General features: G+C 45.4%; 1 protein-coding gene across 1 annotated transcript in view; it reads right to left on the minus strand.

The window, feature by feature from the left end:
- Positions 1–16,711, minus strand: part of LOC121930809 (protein ALEX-like) — a 115,551-nt gene that overhangs the window by 22,621 nt on the left and 76,219 nt on the right. The window contains exon 3 of the mRNA XM_042467697.1: positions 2,095–2,298. Within this exon, the coding sequence (XP_042323631.1) occupies positions 2,095–2,298 (204 nt within the window). The remainder of the gene's footprint in view (positions 1–2,094; positions 2,299–16,711) is intronic.

Consider the following 16,711-nt stretch of genomic DNA (forward strand, 5'->3'; position numbering starts at 1 on the left):
AAACTTGATCCGATCCAGACTCGCAGCGATATACGTCGCTTTATATGCCCAGTGAGAATGGGGCCTTGCAAGGTCTTTAGCCTTCTCTGCCAAAGAGTGCTGGAGCCTCAGCAAACTACAACTCCCACTATCCTGCCATGGCAGCTGAAGTGGCATTGGATTGCATTATTTCCGCAGTGCAGATGCAGCCTGGTAGGAAACAGTCAAGTGAACCGAATGCCAGGCTGACCTTTCATGGGGAGCGTTTAGGAGATGTTTGAGGTCATTGCTGTCCCTGAGATCTCCAAGCCAAAGGAAGGAGGGGAGCGAGAGGAGGAGGAGGCCGCCATTGATTTCTGCCTATTTTTGGCAGCCTTATTATGTCTGTGAAAAGTGCTATCAGCAGCAGGGATCTTCCTCTAAGACATCCCCTCTCGGATTGACAGAAATGCCAATCCTTTTCTGTTGGAGCCAAGCCACGTCCGTCACCTGCCTCCAAGGCTCAGGTCTGCCTGCTCTCCTTGTTGCCCTTGCAGGACACCTGATGCTGCCAATGCATCCTTGGGTGCATCTACCCTGAAGGAATAATGCAGTTTACTGCTGTGGCTCCAGCCTACAGAATCCTGGGATTTGTAGCTTGGCTAGGCACCAGCACTCTTTGCAAAACTACAAATCCCAGGATTCCATACAATGGAGCTACAGCACTTAAAGGGGTGCCATACTACATTATTTCCGCAGTGGAGAGGCACCCCTTTAGTCAGACCTCAGGTAAGGTATACCTTCTGGGGAGAGTCAAAATGTCAACATTGTGAAATGTCCTTTCCCTCCCCAAACTTCTAGCATTGTAGAGAGTGAGACACTGAACATGGTTCACATCTCGAACTCCGCCATTTGCTGGGTTTGCATTTTCTGGCTCACTCTGCCCGCTCCTTTTCTTTGGATCCAAAACTGGATTTCTCAATTGCGCAACAAATGTTTTAAGTCACTGCAAGTTTAAAAATGTGGAGACTAAAGGGAAAATGCATGGGGTGTGTGTGTGTGTGTGTGTGTGTGTTCCCTTCTTCTTTGGGACAGACAATGCACTCATTTTGAATGTCTCCCATGGCTAGACTCCTGCTGGTCAGATCCCTGGATTTGAATCCAGAACAGTTCTACCAAGTCAGCCAGAAGGTGGGCAAAATGTGGTCTGGAGGGTTGCATGTGGCCCCCGTGCAGCAGTAAAATTATTGATTCTTTTTATTGGGGGGAATCTATTTATTTATGTATGTATCTATTTTATATTCCACCTTTTGGGGGGGAAACCTGGTTTGCTTCAGAATGACCCCGATGGTGGCGCTGGTGCTGGTGGATTATTGTCATCATGTTTAGAGCACTTGGAGGCAAAAGATTGATTGATTGATTGATTGATTGATTGATTGATTTTGCAGGAGTGGATGCAGTGGGGGAGTGCAGCCCTTCAAACTGCTATGGAATTCTGGGAATGATATTTATTTTTTGCAGCGCCAGAGTGGAGCAAACTACCATTTCCACAGCACTGTTGCAGAAAACCAGAACTTTAACCAGAATTAGCCGATTGGAAAGGAAACTTAATTTATTTAGCTGCAGCTTGTCCCCAGAAGGAAATACATCCAAATTACTGGGGCCCGGATTTCAAAGTGAACCAAGCTTTTACAATACTTTGAACAAAGAAAACTACGCATTACATTTCATCGTTTACATATGAATTTAAACATATACACCCCTTCACCCTTATTGGAGGGTCATTCATACCCCTCGTGATACCCATCAATCAAACGATTATCTATATGTTTTCCTTTTACTGTCCTGTGTTACATTCTTCTGTTTTGGATAACAGCTTAAAACAGGAACCGCTTCAGGGCCCTTGCATCCCAGAGCTAAAGATTTGACATGACCTGATGGCCATCATCCTGGCAACCCTTGCCCTCCATACATTTCAGTACTATCTGAGCATAGTAAAATTCCAATTTAAATCTACCCTCTGCAGCATGGACCCAGGGCAGTTCAAGGGGCCTCAGACCAGACTATTTCTGCAGTGCAGAGACACCCATCAACAGACAGACAGAGAGACATCCGGCCGTGGCACTGGGTCTTTACCTCCAGGTAAGGGACTGGTGTGTCCGGGTTCAAGGGGTACTCCCTCAGCAGCCTCTCTTCGTCCAGGAACTTCCCCGCCCGGCCATTGAAGGCTGGCTGGAAGAGGCCATAGTTCAGGACATCCTTCAGGCTGTGGTTCAGGGTGCAGAGGATGCGCTGCTTGGAGACCCAGACGGGGACATCGGGGTTCAGCCGCAGACACTTCTGTGGAGGAACAGAGACAGAGAGGGAGGAAGAAGCCGGTCAGCGAAAGGGTGCAAAAGGAGATGCATTGCAATACAGACACTCTGTCATATATTCTGTGGATGGAGGGGATTTGCAGACTGTCCCGACTTTTCATGCTGGTTCAAGACTGTGGCAACTTCACGCTGTGGCCCTGATCCGGCCTTCTGAGGGTGCAAAAAGGAGCTGCAAAAAGTGGCTCCTTTCTGCACCCTCGAAAGGGCATAATAATCATCATCATCATCATCATTATCATTATTATTAATATCCTGCCTCTTCAACATGATCGAGGCGGCTTACGTTAATAAAACAGCTTACATCAATAAAGCATATACTGTAACATATTAAAAATAAATCCCATTGTCCCTCCCTTACTCATTTCGCATATTTATAATACAATAAAACTAAGAATACAATTAAAATCATTAAACATTAAACATTAAAACAGTCATAGCAGGACATCATGGAGTAATCATTGGGCAATCCTTTAGTTTTGCGTCATTTGCATGTGGCGCCAGGGGTGCGCCATGAAACCGCACACCGTCTGGAGCAGCACACAGTGCCATGGCGCCCTGAGGATGGAGTCAGGGGATGCGTCATCTCTAGTTGTCTGGCTTAGAAAACAGGATTTCCTAAGCAGAAAACAGTATTTTCTGCACAGAAAATGATATTTCTCTATAGAAATCCTATTTTCTGGGGGGACGCCGTTTACTAATTTGAAAATACCGTAATAGGAGATGTCTTCGGCACAAACTGCAGTTGGTTGATTTGCTTAGAAAGCATCATTTTCTGCACAGAAAAAATATGCCATTTTAATGCAAAACAACATGTGAACTTTCCAAGACTTTCTCAGAAGAAAAGTGTGAGAATTATTCATTGCTTTCTTCGAGAAGAATTACATCCCTAATCTGAAGAGATAAAGATAAAATTCTGCCAACGCTTGCAAAAGTAAAACTGTCTTGCATCCCATTTGAAACCAGGAGGATAGGGGCAGGCACACTTTCCTTGGGAGGCTGCTCCGCTTGGGGCCATAGATGGAAAGGCCCTGTTTGGGAAACCCTGGGCTGACCCAGTATTTTGGGATCCTCAGAAGCCCTTGGGTAGGCAATCTGAAAGCAAGGCCAACAAAAAAGATGGCTTAGTATTGATCCATGCTTGAGCTGAACCTTCTCCCAGGGCCAAATTCAAATTGCAACTTAGCCAAGGAACTCATTGCAGCGCTTGGAACAGTTACACAACATCCAAGGAGACACACACACACCAACACAAAGACAGATGCACAACCAGATACAGTTCTCAATGCATTTCAAGGAAACTCTCTACAGAGGACATTTGGAAGACTTTTTAGGACCTTATCACACGGAGGAAATCGGGGGTTTAAATCACACAATTGAGATTAAGAGTTTCATACACATTGCAAATAAAGAGTCATTATCCTGGGAATAACTAGGCAATATACAGCAAGAAATCATTCACAGGATTCCCCCGTTAGTGATTTGTTGCTGTTTATTGCCTGGTTATTCCTGTTTTGTGTGACATCATGTGAAATCGTTTCGCATAATTACGCGATTTTTCCGGGAATTGCTGCTTTCGCCTATCAAAATGAGGGAGTTGTGTGCAAACTTCTGCGGATTAAAATGGTTGCCTTGCTGTGGATCATGATGCACCCCAGTTGTCGCTCGGCCGACTGCACAGTTTGCATTGACCCTTCTCCCTCCTTGGAAATGACAAACCGCATCTGCTTCCAGCGCCCGCCACGGCTGTGCAAAATGGGGGAGAGGAAACCATGCGCCTGATCCTGGTTCTGATTTGTAGGATTGGTATACAAAGAAAGAGAAAGAGAGAGAAAGGCAAATTTCCAAGCCTTGATTGCTACACTGCATAAAAAGAAAGAATGAATGAGAATGACCTATAGCTGGATTTGGGAGGAAACTCTGAATTGAGAAGCGAAATGAATAATACAAAGGCTGGTGTGCAGGTGGGTACACACAGCTCCCATCCTCCTCCGTCCCTTTGGGGAAATGGTCATTTTTCCTTGTGGAAACGAAGCCCTGGATGTCCAGAGGACCCACGGCCACAACTGCTTTGGCTTGCAGCCAGCCGTCTCCTCAGTCCACTTGATCAGCTGGAGCCTAGCTTGGAGAAGTTACTTTTATGGCTGACAACTGTGAAAATTCCCTTCCTGGCAGCATAATCAGTTGCCACACTGAGATGCGTTTGCATGTCAGATTACTTAACCTTTGGTTCAAATAAAGGAGTAACTTGTCCAAGCGCTTCTGGAGACTGAAGTCAAGATTCTACGTTGCATTTGTGTAGCATAAACCTACACTTAGATCGTTGTGCAAGACCACCCAATGATCAAGATCAATGATCTAGATGATCCCTGGGATCCCTTCCAATGTTATGATTTTGTAAGATAATTTGAATCCTGCTTCTCCCACATTGGCTGGGGGTCGGTCTACATGATCCCTAGGATCCCTTCCATTGTTATGATTCTGGCTGCATCTGCACTGCAGAAATAATCTAGGTTGAACCCACTTGAACTGCCCTGACTCCATGCTACATAATTCTGGGATTTGCAGTTTTGTGAGACATTTTGCTCTGGGGCCACCAGAAATGACAATTCGCAGGGTTCCATAGCATTGCACCAGGGCAGTTAAAGTGGGCTATTTCTGCAGTGCGGATACAGCCTCTGTGCAACAATCCACATGCTCCTTCTCCCACGTTGGCAAGGGTTGGGTCTAGATGACCCTCTTCCAATGTTATGATTCTATGGAGTTTATCACACGAAGGAGATTGGGAGCTTATCCCGTGAATATCCTTGAAAAATAGCGTAATTACGTGAAACAATTTCACACGGCGTCACACAAAACCCGCCATTAAAGTGGTCACAAAGAAGCATTAACAAGCATCTTTTTACTTTTGGGGATTCAACGACAGTGCATTTCCACTATCACTTTTTTTGCACAATTGCGACTGATAATCATTCGCTCAATTACTCACCATTTTAGCTTGATTTGCAGGATGATTTAAATGCGCTTTAATCCTCCTTAATGCCGAAATTAGCCCCAATGTGATAAACTCCAATGATGAGATCATTGGCACCCTCCTCCTTCTCCACAAGCCACCCTCCTCTCCCCCCCAAAAAACTCCTTTGCACCCAGTTATCTCCTTTCCACAAACTGGAGCATCTGCATCGCTGTCACACTGCCGCTGAAGGCCACGGTTGGGACGGATGCGCCTCCCCGCTTCCCCAAGTCCCAGCAAAAGACGGCTTGACAGATTCAGGGCAGAAGCAGCCGAGACGGGAGCAGAACACAAGCCCCGCATCCTCCCATCCCCATTGCCCTCCATTGAGGACTTGGAGCAGGGAAGAAGGCCAAGGGCTGTGGGGAATGGGCCCCTGGCTCACCATTTCCCCCTGAAAAGCGGACAAAACAGCTTGCAGGGAGGTGGAAGCGCTGAGAAAGAGGCAGACACGGTCCCTAGCCTTCCTCCTCCCTCTCTGCTGGGTCTCTGCTACAGATTTCCATACACATACCTAAAATATTTTTTAATGTAATCTATTTCCCACCTTTCTCTCAGAGCACACAAAATCATAGACTCCTAGAGTTCGAAGAGGCCCCTAGAAGGGCCCTGATCCAGTCCAACCCCTTCTTCTGCCATGCAGGAACTCTCAGTCAAAGCATCCCCATTGATAGATGGCCATCCAGCCTCTGTGTAAAGATCTCCAAAGAAGGGGACTGCACCACTCTCCAAGGGAATTTATTCCACTGTCAAACAGCCCTGACTGTCAGGAAGTTCATCCTAATCTTGAGCTGGAATCTCTTTTTCTGCAGTTTGCATCCATTGCTCCATTGTGCCCCATTCTCTAGAGCAGCAGAAAACCAGCTTGCTCCATGTCCTCCCTTCAAATACTTAAACAGGGCTCATATCATATCACCTCTTAACCTTCTCTTCTCCAGGCTAAACATCCCCAGCTCCCTGAGTCGTTCCTCATAAGGCATGGTTTCCAGACCCTTCACCATTTTGGTCTTGCTCCTTTGGACACATGGCTCCAGTTTCTCAATGTCCTTTTTGAATCATGGTGCCCTGAACTGGACACAATATTCCAGGGGAGGCCTGACCAAAGCAGAATAGAGTGGCACTATTAATTCCCTCAATCTAGACACTATACTTCAATTGATGCGGCCTAGAATTGCATTGGCTTTTTTAGCTGCTGCATCACATTCCTGGCTCATGTTCAGCTTGTGTTCTACTAGGACTCCCAGATCCTTTTGCATGCACTGCTATCAAGCCAGCTGTCACCCATCCTATATCAGTGAATTTACTGTCCAGGTGTTTGTTGTTGTTGAGTGTCTTCAAGTTGCTTCTGGTTTATATCGACCCTAAGGCAAACCTATCATGGGTTTTTTTGGCAAAATTTGTTCAGAAGAGGTTTGCCATTGCCTTTCCCTGAGGCTGAGAGAGTGTGACTTGACCAAGATCAGCCAATGGGTCTCATGGCCAAGCAGTGATTCGAACCCTAGTCTCTGGCGTCATGATCCAACACTGAAAAGACCATGGCACTGTAGCATCTGACACTTCTCCCTGTTGAAATTTATTCTGTTAGTTTTGGCTTAGCTTTCTATTCTGCTAAGGCCATTTTGAATACTGATCCTGTCCTCTGGGGGTATTAGCTACCCCTCAACAACAGAATACAATTAAAAACGCTTAATATAAAAGTTAAAATACAATTAAACTAACTAATTTAAAAACAGCATTACGTGGCACTGAAAACATGGCGAAGTAAAAACCATGACCCCATTTCCCCATGGAAAGCTCTATCTGCTGTCACCAAAGGCTTCCTGAAACAAGAACCTCTTCACCTCTTGGAGGAAAGAGAGGCGGATGGGGTCCAAATGGACCTCCTGCAAAAGTGCTGGGACCAAGAGAAGCCCATACCCTGCAAACCTTAAGGCACAGGCTGGTTTATAGAAGGGGATGATGGCTTTTCAGATCATCTGGAGCTAAGCTGTGCAGGGCTTTAAAGGACAAAACCAGCATTTTGAATTGTGCAGGAGGCACAGTTCCTCCAACAAATGGGGGGAAACATTCACCATTTATGCCTATTATTAAATCATAATAATACAGGTTGTTTTCTTTATCCAGAATTCCACATCCTGAAATATTCCCAAACAGGCAGAGTCCCTACTCTCTGATATGCCTCCGGACTGACCAGGAGCAACCCGTCTTCTCTGGATTAAGCTCCAGTTTGCTTGCTCCCATCCAGTCCATTGCTGACGGCAGGCACTGGTCCAGTATGGAGACAGCTTCCTTGGGACCTGACCAAAATGGAGGGTCCTCAGCATCATCTGCTGGCTCTAAAGGAGCTGCCCAAGAGGACTGGATCCTACCTGAAAGACAGGGTTAGTACCTTGGACCCCTCCTTTGCTGCTCCTGAAAAAGCCTGCAGTAGAGTCACTGACCCCATTCGCACGGAAACTGGCATGAAGGCTGGCAAACGGCCTCCTTGCTCCTTTCACAGAGACACCTTTTGTCCTTGCACACATCTGCCAGCTTTCGCTTTTGTCTGCCCCATCAAGGTAAGTTTGAGAGCAAAGCATAAACTTTATTCAAAGAAAGGGCAGAGAGAAAGAAAGAGAGAGCTATTGATCCCACTTCCATAGCACTTTGCAGCCCTAAACAAACATTAAAACACACCGATAAGAGACCTCTCTCTTGCCTCTCTGCCGCTATGATATTCAGCCCAAGCCAAGCCAATGGAGGGGAGAAAGAGTTGGTGGCAGAACCTCTTTGGAACACATTTTGCCAAGAAATCGCTGGGAAAGGAAGGGTGATATCATGGTTTAAGTGCTGGAGGTGGCATAGGGGTTTGAGTCCAGGGTTCAAATCCAAGCTTGCCCATGGAATCCCACTGAGTCACGCTCCCTCCAAGTTTTGCCTAAATAGAGTTCTTCCTGGGAAGGGAGTTTCACATCCTGGGAGCGACCACCAAGAAGGCCCTGTCCTTGCAAGATGGACCTTGGAGGGCGGTGGGCCTGAGAAAAAGCCCTCCCCAAAGGATACTAGGATTCAAGTGGGCTTGTAGATGGAGATACAGTCTTTCAGACAGTCTGTGAGATGAAAGCCAAGAAAGCCAACACAATTCTTGGTTGCACTGACAGAAGTATAGTGTCTAGAAGTATTGTGTCAAGGGAAGTCATAGTGACACTCTGTTGTTTCAGTCAGGCTTCACCTGGAATAATCCTGTGTCCAGTTCTGGGCAACACAATTCAAGAAGGACGTTGAGAAACTGGAGTGTGTCCAGCGGAAGGCAGCCAAAATGATGAAGGGTCTGGAAACCCCGAAGCCCTATGAGGAGGAGTGACTTAGGGAGCTGGGGATGTTTAGCCTGGAGAAGAGAAGGTGAAGAGGGGACATGAGAGCCCTGATTAAACATCTGATGGGATGTCACATTGAGGAGGGAGCAAGTTTGTTTTCTGCTGCTCCAGAGACAAGGACACAATGGAACAATGAGTGCAAGCTCCAGGAACAGAGATTCCACGTCAACATTAGGAGGAACTTCCTGACAGTAAGAGCTGTTAACAGTCAAACATACTCCCTTCAGCAGTGATGGAGCCTCCTTCCTTGGAGGCCTTTAAGCAGAGGCTGGATGGCCATCTGTCAAGGGGGGTGCTTTGATTAAGAGTTCCTGCATGGCAAAAGAAGGGGGTTGGACTGAATCAGGGCCCTTGCGGTCTCTTCCAACTCTACGATTCTATGATTTATGAAGACTTGGAGCCCTAATTTAGAGCCAATGTGAACTGATGTCCTTGAGAACCCCCCTCTCTGGATAAAGCGAACGCAGAGAATACAGACCAGAGTCATAGACGTAATTTTTCATGACGCAAGAGCATCTCTGTCTATTTAGATTCCCTCTAAAAGTCAACACTGAGAACATTTTTTAAGGGGGACAAAAAGTGCAAGTGTTAAGTGCGCAACTGACACATGGACAATTACAAGTGGGCCAATAAAACTACTTTGATGAAGTGTGTGATTATACAATGTTCTACACAAAGAAAACATATTCAAGGGAAGCCAGCAAGAAAATGCAGCGGGCCCTTGATTTCTGCTGGTGTCTTGGTTCCATGACTTCCTCTGGGTCCCAAAATACGTTCAAGTCCCATTAAATACAATGGCAGAGTAAAATAATGTTCCTTATATAAAAAAGCAAAATCAAGCTTTGCTTTTTGGAATTTACCTATAATGCTTTGAATCTGTGGATACAGAGGGCTGGCTGTAGAACAAAATCCCAGAACCGCAAAAGAGTGATACCTTTATTGGCCATTTAAAATGCACAAAATACATCATGCACGCTCTCAAAGCTCCACTGTCTTCTTGAACATCTTTTGCCTGATGAAAGTCAATGGAGATTATAAAGCTTGCATGGTGTATTCTGTGTATTTCAGTTGGCCAATAAAGGTATCATTCGTTCATGGATTTTGTTGTATTTTGAAGTGTGAAGGAGACTATCATTGCCTTTCTCTTGAATGCATCATCTGCCTTGTCTCCTTCAGTCCGTTGATGGATGACTGCAGGAGACACAGCTTCTCCAACAAATGGGGGGAAACTTTCACAATCTGTATTCTATGTCTATCTATGTCTAATAATCCTATGTTTATTCTATGCAAAATTTGTACTTGGTTGTTTTGAACAGAAAACAGCATTTTTCTGTGCATTATACTGTATTATCCACTGAATATGCTGTCTGTTTCCATGCAGGGAAATATAATTTTCTGTGCATAGCAACCATCTATGATTGTTTTGCACAAAGCCTCAAATTGCAAATACTTTTGGAAAAATCTTCAGTTTGTGCAGCAATAAAACAGCTAAAAACCACCCATTGCTTCCTTCAAGAAGAAAACTGGCACAGAACTGCATCCCTAGTGTTACTGGGTTTGTCACTCTATGTTTTTAGGATCATGGCAAAACATGGTTTGCAGCAATCATGGCTCAGGACTCAAACCATGGTTGAGGCTGATTGAAATTTTGGTTCTTTCAAGGGCTCAAAACTTCCTGTCTTCCTGGAAAGATGGGCAGCCATCATTCCGCTCTCACACCAAATTCTTACTAACACAATCCATGGTTTGCCAGTTTACTTGTGGTTAAACAAATGCAACCCACAGCTTGTGAATTCAGTCATTATGCCAAACCAGAACTGGTTTCAGATAGGTACTGAACTGGGCCAAGCAGTCAGCACTGAATCCATCGATACCCCTTTGCATTCTCAGAGCTGAGTTTCGGTGTTAAGCAGTGAATTGCAAAGTAATTCTGCATTTCGTGCCATGTACACAGCTTGGTTGTTGTAATATTTATGAGCTTCAGCGTTGTTCTATCTTTGCTTGAAGGACATCGTTCAGGTAGCAGGACTGGAAAAAGAGTATTACCAGAAACCCTGGACTGGTACCAAGTTCTATGACCTGCTCAGGACAGTAGCTGCCCTTGTAACTTGAGATGCCAGAGGAAGGAAGGAAGGAAGGAAGGAAGGAAGGAAGGAAGATGATGAGAACAGGGAAAGGTTTAAGTTTGTATTGCTCCTCTACTAAGTAAAAGAAGGATGATGGACACCTTTGCACAAAGAAGGAATGGTGGAAACTGCCATGGCTGAAGATGTTGGGGTCTCTCCTTGTCCCACCACTGCCAACCCCATTGACCCCACTCACTCGATATGCCTTGGATGGGCATAATCCACCTTCTCCCATACTCTGTGACTTGGACCTTGGCAATTCTCTCTATTCCTGGACACCTTTATCCCAACACCCCACCAGGACCCAAGGAGACCCAACATCATTCCAGACCCAGCATCCCCACAGATACCTTGGACCTGACCTATCACCACCTTTGCACGGTGTAGTTATTAGGTGGTGATGGTAAGATGATGGCATTGCCCCCTCCCCATAAAAATTCTGCCCCCTGTTAAATTTTCCTTCAGTCCCCAAATTTATAGCATTGCAAAGATTGGAAGACTGGAAAGAGAAACAGCTGAGTTGGAAAATATCTATAAACTCAAGTCCATCAACAAGTCCATCAACTCAACACCATCTTCCAAAACTCCCTCTCCCATTCATATGGCCATCCACACAACCAGGCCTTAGGCAACATCTTTCCAGCTTCCTATGTCCCTCAACCATCATAATTACAATTGAACTTGTCACCTCATCAATAGACCCACACATTTTACATTTCTTTGGCTATTCATAAAGTCTGATTATAACGGTCCTTTGTGGGCACCAGATCACTCCATGCATCTGAAAAGCAGACTTAAGTCTACAAAAGGATATGCTACCACTTCTTTTGCACAATTAGCCTCAAAGGTGCAAAGAAAAGATCCCTTTGCACACTGATGTTTCAGCCAACGCAGCAATGTCTCTGAGCATTGCAAAGAGTGAGACATTGAAAATCCTTCACACCTACAACTCTTCCATTTGTCATGTTCACATTCCCCGCTTGCTTTGCCTTTTGCCCTTTGCTTTGGAGGCTTAAACTCTATTTCTAAAAGCTCAGCTGAAGTTTTCAGCTGCAGTCGGCCCTCTCTATGCACAGGGTTGTTGTTTTCTACCCAAGGATTCAACCATCCACAGATTGGAAATATCCCAAAAAATATAAATTCCAATAAGTAAAGCTGGATTTTGTAATTTCATGTAAGGGATACCATTTTGCTATGTTATTGTATTTCATGGGACTTGACCCTCCACGGATTTTGGTATCTGAAGGGGTCCTGGAACCAAACCCCAGCAGATATCAAGGGCCCACTGTACTACAATGTGAGAAATGTGTGGACTCAAAACAGATATCATGGGGGTGGAAATCCTATGGGGAGAATACCTTCATTTTGCCTCCCTCCCACAAATAACTATATGTTTGAACCATGGGCAAATTCTGTGTGACAGACATCCCTACAAAAGCCAGCACAGTATAGTGGTTTGAGCTTTATTTCTGCAGTGTGGATACAGGCATGAAATCATACTGCCATACAGGAAGAACCCTACTGAAAGAGGCCTCCAAAGAAAGAGAGTCCACCACTTTTTATGTCACTCTGTTTCTTCTCAGAACAGGATGGTCTTCCTACTCTTTGGCTGGATTTTCCTTCCTTACAATTCAGATCCATTGCTGGAAATCACCCAGTCCAGTCCTTCTCCAGCGATCTAATGCTGGGGAAGTTCTTCCTAATGTTGAGGTGGAATCTCTTTTCCTGTAGCTTGCATCCATTTTCCAATATGCCAGGGACTGATACCATATGTGCACCATATTAGTATTCTGTTCACATAATTTTCTGGATGCTCACCACAAACTGTTCCCTGATGTCTCAAAGAGTGACATCATTCAATGGAGGGCCACATTGAGTAGAATCACTCAGTTGGAAGAGATCCCAAGGGCCATCCAGTCCAACCCCATTCTGCCATGCAGGAACTCTCAATCAAAGCAGCCCCAACAAATGGTTATCCAGCCTCTGCCTAAAGACCTCCAAAAAAGAGACTCCACTACAATCTCTAAGGGAGTGTGTTCCACTGTTGAACACCTCTTGCTTTTGGGAGGTTCCTCCTAATGTTGAGCTGGAATCTCTTTCCCTGCAGCTTGCATCCATTGCTTGGGGTCCTATTCTCTGGAGCAGCACAAACAAGCTTGGATTAATGGTTTCAAACTACAGGAAAAGAGATTCCAGCTCAACATGAGAAAAGTCTTCCTGAGGGTAAGAGCTTTTTGATAATGGAAGATGATTCTGCCTTGGAGGGTGGTGGAGTCCCCTTCTTTGGAGGCTTTCATCTGTCAGCAGTGCTTGGATGGAGAGTTCCTGCATGGCAGAATGGGGTTGGACTGGATGGCCCTTGAGGTCTCTTCCAACTCAGGAGTCTATAAAGCTAAAAAAGACCATCCTATCTCCCCAAAGCAGCCTCTACTGTAGGAGGAAAATCTGAAGCCTCGCTGCCCCATGCGTGACAATCAAAAGCACGGCAGGAAAGTCGGAAACCTTCCATTTCAGGCTGACAGAGGAAGTATCCCTCCTTCCTTGAATCAGTGCAAAACCTCACAGTCCCAAGATGAAAGTGGATTCTACTAAGGATGACAATATTTAGTCAATTTTAACCTTACAATTAACTCAGCAGCACTGCAGGGGAAAGGTACGGACGGCAAGGAGGGGATGAGAGAGAAAATGGAAATGCTGGCATCCAAGTGTGAAAGCAAAAATACACAAGAAAACCACAGAGAGAGCGGTTTGCTAATATATTCGGGGGAGAGAGAAAGAATTAGGATCATTAATACATGAGGAGGGAGGTGGAATTAATGCTGAATTGGAAAGAAAGCCGGTTGCTGAACGGCATATTTAAGGCAAGTCTCTTTTAACAAGCTAACAAAAAAGGGAGAGTCGGGGCGTTTAAGGATCCCTGGCAAAACACAGCTGAAATTAGAGGCTACCTTCTGCAAAGCAATTAAACTGGCACTTTGGTCTCCCTGGAATTCAAAAACGGCTCCATCTGGATAGTTGGAAACAACAAATACGCACAAAGCCACCCTCTCTGGCAGGTCTTTGGCTTTCCCAGAATGTTTTGTCCTTTGCTGGAAGGAAGGGCTGCCCCATTGCGTCTCACAGTCCCTGGCTCTCCAGATGTTTTGCACCTCAACTCCTGCACCCCTGGAGAAACTGGGGTCTTGTTTGCATGAGCAAAAAAAACCCCATTCCCACCTTCATGCTGCCCGTTTGCACAATACACAGCAACGTTGTGGAAATACCACTGTTTTTACCCATTAACCCAATTTGGCCCCAGAGGCGGCAAAGTCAAGCCCTGGTATTTGTGGCATGCAAACAGCTGGACTGGACCCAAATTGGGCTGTCCCACTGTTTGCACACCGTGCCACATGCCATTTTGCTCCCCATGTTGAGCAGTGCAAGAAAAGGGAATTATTATTATTATTATTATTATTATTATTAATAATAATAATAATAATAATAATAATAATCTTTATTTATGAAGCGCTGTAAATTTACACAGTGCTGTACATACAATCTTTTTAGTTAGATGGTTCCCTGCCCTCGGGCTTACAATCTAAAAAGACATAACACAGAAGGAGAAGAGAGTGGTGGTGGGAAAGGGTCAGAGGTCCAGCAGTTCCTCTCTACCTCCGAGGCCTGGACCAAGGCAGATGGACTGCAGGGAGGGCTTGGCTTCATCATGGATGGTTAATCATTTTCCAGGGAAAATACATATTCTCAAGTAGGATAATGCATATACAGTACATAGCAATACATAGCAATGGCCTGTCTCTGGAGCTGTTGCTGCTGGATTCATACCTGCAGGAGGTCCATAGATGGGTTGCCCAGCACACTGGCACTTCTCACCTGTGTGACCAATGAGAAGACAGGGGAGAAGGACCCCCTGATCACATGTGATCAAAGTGGTCCCCACCATATGATCAGGGGTCCCTCCAGCATCTCCCCATTGGTCCCGCAGGTGAGCCCACCCTCAGCAGAAGCAGCATCATGTACAGGTACGAAAGCAGTAGAAGGAATAGCTAATACTCCAGAGGACAGGATCAACATTCAAAATGACCTGAATAGACTAGAAAGCTGGGCCAAAGCTAACAAAATGAAATTCAACACAGAGAAATGTAAGGTATTGCACTTAGGGCAGAAAAATGAAATGCACAGATATAGGATTATGGGGGACACATGTCTGAATGAAACTACGTGTGAAAGGGATCTGGGAGTCCAAGTAGACCACAAGTTGAACATGAGTGAACAGTGCGATGCGGCAGCTAAAAAGGCCAATGCAATTTTAGGCTGCATCAATAAAAGTATAGTGTCTAGATCAAGAGAAGTAATAGTGCCATTGTGTTCTGCTTTGGTCAGGCCTCACCTGGAATATTGTGTCCAGTTCTGGGCACCACAATTCAAAAAGGACATTGAGAAACTGGAGTGTGTCCAGAGGAGGGAGACTAAAATGGTGAAAGGTCTGGAAACCTTGCCCTATCAGGAACGATTTAGGGAGCTGGGGATGTTTAGCCTGGAGAAAAGAAGGTCAAGAGGAGATATGATAGCCCTGTTTAAATATTTGAAAGGATGTCATATTGAGGAGGGAGCAAGATTGTTTTCTGCTGCTCCAGAGAATAGGACCCGGAACAATGGATGGAAGCTCCAGGAAAAGAGATTCCAGCTCAACATTAGGAAGAACTTCCTGAGAGTAAGGGCTGTTCGACAGTGGAATGCACTCCTTCCTCGGAGATTGTGGTGGACTCTCCTTCTTTGGAGGTCTTTAAGCAGAGGCTAGATGGCCATCTATTGAGGATGCTTTGATTTGGATTTCCTGCATGGCAGGGGGTTGGACTGGATGGCCCTTGTGGTCTCTTTCCAACTCTATGATTCTATGACAAGAGATGGGCCAGCCATGCTGATGTGATATTGTCCCAGTCAACCCATACAAATGATTCTGCACTGGGTTACCCTGGTGCATGTGGTCACCATTGTGACCAACCTAGTTCAGGCCATATTGCTCCAGGAGTGGCCATGGACTTAAAGCCATACAAGAGAGAGACAAGGCCTCTCTCAAAAGGGAAGGAAGAGACACAGAAGAAGGATGATGACGATGATTCAGGCCTGCCTTCCTCCTGGAAGAAAGCGATTTAATGAAGCCAATTGGCCGCCGTGCCAGTGAACATAATGGACCTGATCCAGCCTGCAAAATGAACTGAGTTCCACAGTCAAGTGGGGACATTTTGCATGGCGCTGTGCTTCCTTCTGTGTCTCATCCTTTCACATGGATTCATGCAGATCAATAAAGCCCTGACTGTGATAAATCTATATCCCTGCAACCTGGAATTTAACTAAGGATTGGAGTAGCCAGCTCCTGTCTTGTGTTTTTTACACTCCAAGTTTGGGGAAAATACAAACATTTGCTATTTGTTATTCAATGGTCAGAAGAGCCCCACTACTTGAGCTATGCGCGAATGTGTGTTTTATTGATGCCAGTAGTGTTGCACTCACCTCCTGACCCCCTTCCCTGGCAGTCCATAGGCATCAATGGGGTGCAAAAGGGAAGGGCATCAAGTTGACCACAAGTTGAACATGAGTCAACAGTGTCATGTGGCAGCTAAAAAGGCCAATGCTATCTTAGGCTGCATCAACAGAGGTATAGTGTCTAGATGGAGGGAAGTCTTAGTGCCACTCTATTCTGCTTTGGTCAGGCTTCATCTGGAATAATAAAGAATACAGTTCTGGGCACAACAATTCAAAAAGGATGTGGAGAAACTGGAGCATGTCAGGAGGAAGGCAACCAAAATGGTGAAGGTACTGGAAACCATGAATCCCTATGAAGGGAGACTTAGGGAGTTTGGGATGTTTAGCCTGGAGAAGAGATGG

The sequence above is a fragment of the Sceloporus undulatus genome, chromosome 5 (assembly GCF_019175285.1).
Source record: "Sceloporus undulatus isolate JIND9_A2432 ecotype Alabama chromosome 5, SceUnd_v1.1, whole genome shotgun sequence".
Classification (NCBI taxonomy): domain Eukaryota; kingdom Metazoa; phylum Chordata; class Lepidosauria; order Squamata; family Phrynosomatidae; genus Sceloporus; species Sceloporus undulatus.